At 44.0% G+C, this 10,000-nt stretch overlaps 3 protein-coding genes across 3 annotated transcripts in view; 1 reads left to right on the top strand and 2 right to left on the bottom strand.

Annotated features, from left to right (window-relative positions):
- atad3 (ATPase family AAA domain containing 3) overlaps positions 1-1,257 on the bottom strand; it is a 7,110-nt gene extending 5,853 nt beyond the window's left edge. The window contains exons 1-2 of the mRNA XM_017449946.3: positions 925-1,257; positions 161-237 (exon numbers count right to left, since the gene is read on the bottom strand). Of these exons, the coding sequence (XP_017305435.1) occupies positions 161-237; positions 925-1,123 (276 nt within the window). The 5' untranslated portion in view covers positions 1,124-1,257. The remainder of the gene's footprint in view (positions 1-160; positions 238-924) is intronic.
- Positions 1,258-2,353: 1,096 nt separating this feature from the next.
- mrpl20 (mitochondrial ribosomal protein L20) lies at positions 2,354-4,301 on the bottom strand. The gene is made up of 4 exons (XM_017496678.2): positions 4,121-4,301; positions 3,312-3,422; positions 3,035-3,112; positions 2,354-2,812 (listed from the first exon to the last, which is right to left on the bottom strand). The coding sequence occupies exons 1-4, from the start codon at positions 4,205-4,207 to the stop codon at positions 2,639-2,641; spliced, it is 450 nt and encodes a 149-aa protein (XP_017352167.1). The 5' UTR covers positions 4,208-4,301; the 3' UTR covers positions 2,354-2,638.
- Positions 4,302-4,994: 693 nt separating this feature from the next.
- sdhb (succinate dehydrogenase complex, subunit B, iron sulfur (Ip)) lies at positions 4,995-9,899 on the top strand. Its single transcript, NM_001200871.1, is given in 8 exon segments — positions 4,995-5,077; positions 6,385-6,512; positions 6,833-6,918; positions 7,492-7,628; positions 8,147-8,263; positions 8,791-8,892; positions 9,101-9,223; positions 9,457-9,899. Coding segments are annotated over 8 exon segments (843 nt in total). The 5' UTR covers positions 4,995-5,008; the 3' UTR covers positions 9,538-9,899.
- The last annotated feature ends 101 nt before the right edge of the window (positions 9,900-10,000 follow it).

Below are 10,000 nucleotides of genomic sequence, written 5' to 3'. Positions count from 1 at the left end.
CACTATTTTTTCATCATAATTATGACTTGATTTCACACAAATAAGTGTTCAGTGATCTTAAAACACGTCGTCATAACGACTATGACAAGCTTTTCATATAATTAGGAAAAAGGCGGCATGGCATCTCTAGGACCTCCACAGAGCAGGATACGAACTTTACCTTCATCTTGCTCTGATGTTCGATCTGCACCGTCTGCTCCTGCATGCGCGCCAACTCCAGCGCCTCCTTCGCATGGCCTGAGGTTCAAATCACAAACCACCGGCGTTAACGTACACGCTTTACGTCTCACAGAACGGAGTCGTGTTCTTTAATCACAGGTCTATCGTTAGACCATCTTCATGGTATAATCTCTCTCTCTCTCACTCACACACACACACACACACACACACACACAGGGTCCGTTAGAGAATTCATGCTGGATTTTATTGTGATCATGTATGATGAGGAATTATCTTTGAATACACAGTGTAAAAAAAAGTCAGGACGATGACAAATCTTTTACGGGATTTTTTTTTAACGTGGGTGTAAATATTAACCCTGAAGTAGTCAGGGTGTAACGTTCAAATCCATTCCGAAAACACACGGTGAGCTAGTGACCTTTGACCTTTTGCCCTTGATTGGTGAGTGAGTACACGCACGTGCGCGATCAGCAGCCAATCCTCAGCTCTGTCCCGTTACTGTCACCTCATTCATAACTTACATCATCATCAGCAGCAGCAGCTGCTGAGATTTAATTGGACAAATCCCAAATCTCCTTCATCTCTACATGTGTGCACTTTGTAGGGGATGAAGTACAGACTTCTACAGCCTGAGGAGTGCACTACATTTTCATTCAGCCCTGTGGAGCCCCTCACTCTGTATAGGTGTTATGCATAGTCCCATAGAGCGCTCCAGCCGCGTGTGTGTGTGTGGTGCACACTTACGGGACTGGTCGAGCTCCTTGGCGGCCTGCGCCGCTCTCTCCAGCCCGGTTGGGTCGAAGCTGCTCCATTTGTCCTTGGGTTTGTCTCCGCCGCTTCCCCCTGAGCCCGCGGCCGGCGGAGGAGGAGGAGGAGGCGGTAACGGAACATCCGGACTCCCGCCGCCGCCTTGTCCTTTATTCAGGCCGAAGAGCCACGACATGTTTCAGGGCCTGATGATTCTCACCGTCGATGATTCTCACCGTCCGCTCCGTTTTTCTATTTATTTCTCCTCCGGTGTGATACCGCACCGGTCACTTCCTCCTTCACCAACACGCGCGTGTCACGCCGGAGCGGTTCGCGCACGCGCACGCGCACCTTCAAAAGCTCCGCCCACGCGCAACAAGGCCTGACGGTGATTGGCTGCGCCGGTGACGGCCTTACAAACAGAGTCACTTTATCTCCCACCTGTATTCCGATAAACCCCGCCCCACCCCGACCTGTGATTGGCTGCCGAACAATCACGTGAAAGAATACAAACGACTACACCAAAGTGAAATAAATGTTATAAGAATTTCCAGAGTAATATTACTCTGATATAATCAGAGTAATATAATCAGAGTAATATCAGAGTAATATTACTCACACTTTAGAAACCAGGGAAACGTGTAGTTTAATAACAATAATGTTCTGTAACAGCGTAATAGTGTAACTACCATTCTGTGTGAAAATCCCAGCAGGAGAGCAGCAGTTTCTGAAAAACCCACACCGGCCCGTCTGCTACCAGCATCCACGCCTCGGTTAAAGTCACAGAGATCAGACTTTTTCTTCATTCTGGTGTTTGATGTGAACATTAACTGAAGCTCTTGACCTGTATCTGTGTGATGTTACGCACTGCGCTGCTGCCACATGATTGGCTGATTGGATAACTGTATGAAGAAGCAGGTGTATATGTGTTCCTAATAAAGTGGACGGTGAGTGAATAAACTTGTATTATTTTCACTCTTTTGAAATGGTGTAATGAGCAAGTAAAAACATGAACACTGAAATTCAAACAAGCCTTAAAGTTCAGATTTGATCATTATTATTATTAGTTTATTATTACTTAACAAATAAAAAAAAATGGAAGTTTGTTTTTTGGCCCCCTGTAGCCGCCGTACGTGACATAGTGGGTGTGGCTTATACGTGAAGTCGTATGCGATGTTTTTATCCTACCTGTATTCAGCCAAATCCTGCCTCCTGCTCTATGATTGGACACTCACACAGAGGGCTCTGATTGGACAGTTTTAACTATGAGGTACGGTGGCCGCGGTGGGAGAAAAATATTTGCTAGTTTAATGTTTCACCTCTTTGTAGCTGTTTAGCTTTCAGAATTATTGATCTCGTATTCAATGATGAACACACACACACACACACACACACACACACACACACACACAATTATAACCAGAGATTAGGTAGAAAAAACAGTTTATTCATAGGTACAACGTCAGATTATGGTCACTGCATTTGTTCTGCTAATATATTTACACACAACGTGGTTTAAACGCTTCTCCTTCAACACCCTGATTTCAGTCTCTGATGATCTTAAAGCAGACATGGTGATGCAGGATCCCGTGACCAGGTTCTACACGTTCATCCACACACCTCCTTCACATGGCGTGACAAAAAAAGCACGCCTGATACAGAAGCGACTCTGTGAAGAAGCCGAGCTGCGATTGGCCGCGAGAGATGTCCGTCACTGCAGCTGTGTGATGCGCGAGAAGACCCCGGGAGGCTCTTTCCCGTCACCCAGCGCTGCCCGCAGACCCTCCTGCTGCCGAGCTCGCGCCAACGCCACCAGCGCCTGGAACGTGCGCGGCTCCGTGACGGCCAGGTCGCTCAGCACACGCCGGTTCAACTGCACGCTGCACTGTGGGCGGAGTTTACACACAAAACATCAGGCATTCAACACGACTTACACTCACGCTTCATCTAAAGCCGGTTTTATTCCCGCTGTGTGCTTTCATTTTAAGAGTACTGCTCTGAATAGCGCAGAGACGCGTGACTGAAAAACAGCCACAAAGGGAAAGAGCATGAGTGTTTAGTGTGGGGTTGATCAGGTGACTTATTGGTCAGGTTAAGAAACACTCACCTGCACCAGGTTGTACATTAAGACAGGGTATTTAATGCCATGTTCCCGACAGGCTGCAGCCACACGAGAGATCCACAACTGCAGGAGAGAAAACACAAACACACACACAATTACACATCGAAATCACGTCACCTGACAGAAGAAGAACTCCGAGTCTGGGGTCATATTACTCTGGTTAGTCCTTAAAGTTACGATGGACTCTGGATATACAGGAGCAGTGTTTTAAAACTTATTTAAAGCAAAAAAAAGGAAGTGTTTATGACGTCACAGATCTTACCGTCCTCATGCTGCGCCGTTTGGCTTTCCTGGCTTTGGAGGCGTAAACGAAGGCCCTGCGCACGGCACGCACCGCCAAGCTGTAGCAGCGATTCTTCCTTCCTCGAAAGTGCTGTGAAATATTTCATAAAAAATAAATAACAAGTCTGAGTTTGGATCCGAGGATCTCCATCCTGAACATCTCTCACTTCGACTTCATCTCGAACATTTCACAAGTAAACACTTCAACATCTGCAGCAGAGATCAAATTACTGAGACCAGCTGCTGGGCGGAGATTTAAGGTGGGACCACATGTGACTAATAATGAAGAAGAAAAAGCTAAAAATCTAATATTTTATTCTTCTACAATGCCGAGAAGATGGAGAGCAGCCGGGGTGCGTTCAACATAAACCCACCAGAACAAAGACAAAAAATCATTCATATATATATTTATTATGTAAAAAACCAAACAAACACAAAAACAATGATTCAGAGGAGAGATTAAATTGGGAATGTTTTTCAAATGTATTTTAACAAACAGTAAGGTATATTATTTTAAAGATAATAACCTGCTGTTTATTCCTCTACAGTAACACAGTACTGAGGCCATGCCGAGGAACAGGGGTGCGTTCAATGTCAACAATCCAGGAGGAAAAAACACCACTGAATGATTAATAAATAAATAAATCTCATCATCAAAGATTCCAAATTCAGAACTAAGATGAGGCTAATGTTAGGACGTGTTAAATAATCTGCGTGATGGTGTTAAACAGTGTGTAGCCCCAGCTGAGCTGGAACTCCATGCTAGCGCTAGTTAGCTCATCTCCTCACCCGGGCGTGTTTTAAAAGCTCCTGAACTTTCCAGTAACGGTCTGGACCGCGGTTCCGGATCCAACACGATAAAGTCAGAAACACCATGCTTTAAACACCGCTGACCTTCTGCACCAACACACACACTGCCAGGTTTCTCTGTCAACGTGACTTTGGAAAGATCCTCTCAGCAGTGCGCATGCGCGAACAGTAAAAGTCCCACCATTACAGGAACCGAAGAAATTAAACTCCTTAACTGTCATCGAACAGAGACAATAAAATTAGATTAGCATAATAATGTTACAAGAATATGTTTGCTTATTATTATTATTATTATTATTATTATTATTATTATTATTATTATTATTATTATTATCATGACAAATAAATACGGCCTTTTGCTGTGACATTTAATAGGACGATTTATAAAAATCGTAAATTATAAAATTATTTATACATCATTTGTGAGTTTGTATTTGTTGTTGTTTCTGCAGTTGTTTTCTCCCTTTAATGATGTTTGCATTGTAATTCAGCAATTGCAACAGAAAAAAGTTTTACAATGATTTGCGTTGCTGTTGATGGTTTATTCTATTATTTATTCTAAATTCTTCCTGTAACGAAGTCGGATGAGACACATTTTTGAATATGTTTAATTTGAAATCAGTGACTTTCTGGAGCTAGTTGGTTAGTTATATTCTGATTCGGAATCAGCTCTTTAATAAACCCAAGTCAGCGTGTTAGTTATATCATATAACAGAATAACACCGATCTGAGATCAGCGTAAAACGCAAACCGGAGCTTATGTAAGCGTTAACGGTCGTATGTTGTCTGCGCATGCGTGAAACTCTCGCGCGCATGCGCAGTGTGCGTGTCAGCGACAGGGTCAGTCAGTAGCAGTGGAGTGTGAAGATGTCGGCTGTGAGTTTCTCCTTGAGGCGCTCCGGTGTAGCGGCGATGCGCTCCTCAGCTCTCCCAGCGGTGAGAGTTTATTCATACGCGTTTATCTGGGGAATTATTCGTCTATATAAAAAAAACAACAACAAACCGATAGTAACATAAAACACAAAAACGAATATTTTTTGGTTGTTGCATAAGCTAGCACAGGTTACTGTAGGTTATCTTAGGTTACTGTATGTTATTTTAGGTTATTTTAGGTTATTTTAGGTTATTTTAGGTTATTTTAGCACAGCACACTGACGTTAAAGCTCTACTCAGCTAATTAGCAAGAAATGCTCTTTTATCTTATCTTATTACTTTTACAGCTTTCGTATAAAGAGTAAAAGTCAAAGTCTAAATTTTACTGTTATTGTAATATTAAAGCAGATATTAGAGATGTACAGGTCACAGTGCTGAAGTGAAGCAGTAACCCGACACTTCTGTAATCACATGAATTTATTAAATCTCGTTCAAATAAAAATTAAAACATCCCACAGCATAATCCAACACTTCCTGCACTTCACAGAGAATACCGTCTGTAATACTGTCTGTTATACTGTCTGTTATACTGTCTGTTATACTGTCTGTTATACTGTCTGTTATACCGTCTGTAATACCGTCTGTAATACTGTCTGTAATACTGTCTGTTATACTGTCTGTTATACCGTCTGTAATACCGTCTGTAATACCGTCTGTAATACCGTCTGTTAGACTGTCTGTTATACCGTCTGTAATACCGTCTGTAATACCGTCTGTTATACTGTCTGTTATACTGTCTGTTATACTGTCTGTTATACCGTCTGTAATACCGTCTGTAATACTGTCTGTTATACTGTCTGTAATACCGTCTGTAATACCGTCTGTAATACTGTCTGTTATACTCCGGGCTGATTTCCTTTATTATTTATTTAGGTGTGTTTGTGTGTGCTGACTGTGGGCTGTTTTCATAATGTCAATAATTATTCAGTTATAATCTCTGTCTTTCTCTCCCTCTTTCTGCCTCTCTCTCTCTGTGTCTCTCTCTCTCTCTCTGTCTCTCTCTCTCACTCCCTCCCTCTCTCTCTCCCTCTTTCCGCCTCCCTCTCTCTCTCCATCTCTGAGCTTTCGGGGAAGGTAGAGGTGTGTGTGAGACAGTTTTTATTAACCCCACTGCGGAGAGTGAAAATGGCGGAGAGTCAGTGCGAGTGCTCGCCTCTGCCCCGGAGCGCTCGCTGTGGTTCCAGTGTTCAGGATCTGATCAGTGATCAGCTGTCAGTGCCGTCTACAGTTTTTGGAGTAATGTGTGGTGACGCTCTGTGATAGTGTGTTTGTGTGTGTGTGTGTGTGTGTGTGTGTGTGGTGGTTTACAGAGTGCCCGGTACATGCAGACAGCAGCAGCCGCTCAGCCACGCATTAAGACGTTCCAGATTTACCGCTGGGATCCGGACAAACCCGGAGACAAACCGCACATGCAGACGTACGACATCGACCTCAACACGTGAGTGTGTGTTCCTGCGCACTTTACTGAACACCCACACTAACACAGCACATCCACTCAGTTACTCTGTCTGTCTGTCTCTCTCTCTGTGTGTGTGTGTGTGTGTGTGTGTGTATGTGTATATATATATATCCCCCTCTCTGTGTTGTTCTTTCTGTCTCTGTCCATCTCTCTCAGATTCAGATTCAAGTAGCTTTATTGTCAGGGTAGAAGGCTTTACATTTCCAAAGCATTAGTGACATTAAATTACAAACATACATCTCTCTCTCTCTCTCTCTCTCTCTCTCTCTCTCTCTCTCTCTCTCTCTTCTTTTTTGTAGCTGTGGGCCGATGGTATTGGACGCTTTGATTAAGATAAAGAACGAGGTCGACTCGACTCTCACCTTCAGACGCTCCTGCAGAGAAGGTCAGAGAACACGCGCGCACACACACACACACACACACACACACACACACACAGAGTGTTCAGTATAGTTGAGGGGAATAACTCCGTGCCTTCAATACCTTATTTAATATACAGACGCCACTTTCTCTGCTTTATCACGTTATATAGAGATGTTACCGTGACTACAGGATCTGTAGCGGTGTAGCCACATTTCCTCATCATCCTCAGATCATCTCACATTACTACCGCGTCTCGTATAAACCGCTCTCCTCCGCCCCACATCCGGTCGTGTCACAGCCGTGTTCGGCTGCCCAGTCAGTGGGAGGAGTGTTCGCTAGCGTTACATATGTTACTGACATCGTAAAAATCTCGCGCTCGTCCTCTGTTACACTTCTGGAATTTTACAAAATGGTGGCGTTGTGGTGAGGGCCGGGGGTCACAGGTCATCATGTCCATCCCAAGTCATGCTTATTAACACTCTGAACACACAGGAGGTCAGTGTGAAGGGGTTGTTATTAAATGTGTACATGTTGATTTAGTGTGGATAGTGATGTGAAGTGTGTGTGTGTGTGTGTGTGTGTGTGTGTTGGTCAGGTATCTGCGGTTCGTGTGCGATGAACATTAACGGTGGGAACACGCTGGCGTGCCTGAACAGGATCGACACTAACACCAGTAAAGTGTCTAAGATTTACCCTCTGCCCCACATGTACGTGGTTAAAGACCTGGTACCGGTACGTACCAGAACCAGCACCAAGCCGCACCACTGCATCACAACTGGAGCAGGTTTTCAGGAGTAAAGGAGTTTACTAGCGACATCACGTTTTACGATATAAACACGGGCCTCGTGTATTGATCTGCGTACGAACGGATTTATTCTGAAACCTTTCGTTCGAGCGTTTACGCCATGACGCTTCTCACGACGGTGAAACTTCCGTATCCTTCCTTCATATTCCCTTTATTTAATTTCACCGTCACTCTAATCTGTCTCTAGATTTGAACTTCTTCAGGGTCGGTTTTCTGACTGCTAAATATATTAAATCTCTACAGGAGTTTTTGTTTGTTTGTTGCGGCCAAAATGCTCCATGTTGTGACCCAATTTGAGTTTTTTGTGCTTTTGTATTTTTTATGGCAAACTACTCGACTTGGCCAAATTGCAATCGCACTAAATTGTTTTGCTCTCTCTCTCTCTCTCTCTCTCTCTCTCTCTCTCTCTCTCTCTCTCTCTCTCTCTCTCTCTCTCTCTCATTAGGACATGAATAATTTTTACGCTCAGTACAAGTTGATCGAGCCGTATCTGAAGAGGAAGGATGAGAGTCAGCAGGGGAAGGAGCAGTACCTGCAGAGCGTGGACGACCGACAGAAACTGGTACAGCACATCAAAACACACACACTTCATATCACTCTAAAGATGTGTCCTGGTTCCTTTACTCACACACTGCCCTCTATCTTTGACCGAAGTCTCTTTTCTGGAGGTTTTCTTGGCGCTGGTGCAGTTATCCCCGAGAGAACTTGTTTTTGTTCTAACGCATCTTCAACTTTTTTGATACTTTTATACGCCGTTTTCCTTTTATTGTCCTAGTTTCAGTCCGATTGTGTGGTTTATTCACCTGCATGAGAAATGGTTAGGACTCTCCTCTGTCAGCAGGGTTGTGTGATGTATTTCGGAGCAGTGCAGAACCACGTCGACTTCAGACTCCGCGTCGAATGATCAGCAACAACAAATGAGAGGAAATCAGTGTGTTTTTGTTTGGAAAATAAACAAATTAAACTCCAGTCATTGCCCTGAGACTGCGACTGCATTTAGAGTCATTTGAAACTACTGAAGAGTTGCCTTCACTGCAAGTTATAACGTGTGTGTGTGTGTGTGTGTGTGTGTGTGTGCGCGCGCGTTAGGATGGTCTGTACGAATGTATCCTGTGTGCGTGCTGCAGTACCAGCTGTCCCAGTTATTGGTGGAACGGAGATAAATACCTGGGACCCGCCGTCCTCATGCAGGTGAGTGAGAATCTCAGTGACTCCACCTCGGTGTACGTTTACGGTGCGTAAGAAACCAGAACGTTCGCTAAATCAAAACATTTACTAGCTTGATATTATTCAAGGCGAGAAACACACACACTACACTGGGATTTGCTTTTAATTGTTTATATATAAATAATTTAGTTTCTTATTTCGTGTGTGTGTGTGTGTGTCTGTTGACATGCAGGCGTACCGGTGGATGGTGGACTCTCGTGACGAGTACACAGAGGAGCGTCTGGCTAAACTGCAGGACCCGTTTTCTCTGTACCGCTGTCACACCATCCTAAACTGCACCAAGTCCTGCCCCAAGGTACACACTTACTGCACTGTTCAACACTGCGTTCTGATTGGTCAGGAGGTGTTGATTAGTTCTCTATAACAGCAGCTCTGACAGCAGCGCAGCTCAAATCACAGCTTTATATAATTATTGCACGCTTTCCAATACGTTATCGTTTCTATAGTAACAGCTCGTTCACAGGGACGTGTACAGCAGACGCTCCACGGATATTAAACAGAAAGTGTGTGTGTGTGTGTGTTGTGCAGGGTCTGAATCCCGGGAAGGCCATCGCTGAGATTAAGAAAATGATGGCGACGTATAAGGAGAAGAAAGCAGTAACTGTGTGATGGTGGTGATCTGTGATGGAGAACTGAAAGCACAGAGAAATCTGATTGGTCATTTCCTGGTCTTGACTTCATCCTTCAGCTACACCCAGACACACACACATATACACACACACACAAACACCCTCACACTCCTGACAGTATTTATACATGAGAAAATTGCATCCATGCTGCATTAGTTCATCTGTTACAGCGCTTCGGAAGAGACAGACACAGTATGTACGTATGTACAGGTGTGTGCGCACGTGTGTGTGTGAGAGAGAGTATGGAGAGGTGAGGTTGGGTGTGGTCCAGTCAAACATAAAATATTAACACTTATCACTTGTGGGATATACTGATTATATGTGTAATAAATGAATGAAGAACATCCAGGACGCTGCACTGTGTTTGGTTTGGTTTGGTTTGGTTTGACATTGCAGTGTGTGATGTCGGCCACAGGAGGGCAGCAGAAAGACCGTAATAAAAC

Source organism: Ictalurus punctatus, chromosome 21, assembly GCF_001660625.3.
Source record: "Ictalurus punctatus breed USDA103 chromosome 21, Coco_2.0, whole genome shotgun sequence".
Taxonomy (NCBI): Eukaryota; Metazoa; Chordata; class Actinopteri; order Siluriformes; family Ictaluridae; genus Ictalurus; species Ictalurus punctatus.
The sequence above is the reverse complement of the archived record's forward strand: the minus strand, read 5'-3'. Positions and strand labels throughout refer to the sequence as shown.

What these genes read in the sequence shown, in the direction of transcription:
- mrpl20 (XM_017496678.2), bottom strand. Translation starts at nt 4,207, where the DNA reads ATGGTGTTTCTGACTTTATCGTGTTGGATCCGGAACCGCGGTCCAGAC. An exon ending in AACGGCGCAGCATGAGGACG is followed by an intron (nt 3,113 to 3,311) that starts GTAAGATCTGTG and finishes TCTCTCCTGCAG; the next exon opens with TTGTGGATCTCTCGTGTGGC. An exon ending in TAATGTACAACCTGGTGCAG is followed by an intron (nt 2,813 to 3,034) that starts GTGAGTGTTTCT and finishes CTCCGCCCACAG; the next exon opens with TGCAGCGTGCAGTTGAACCG.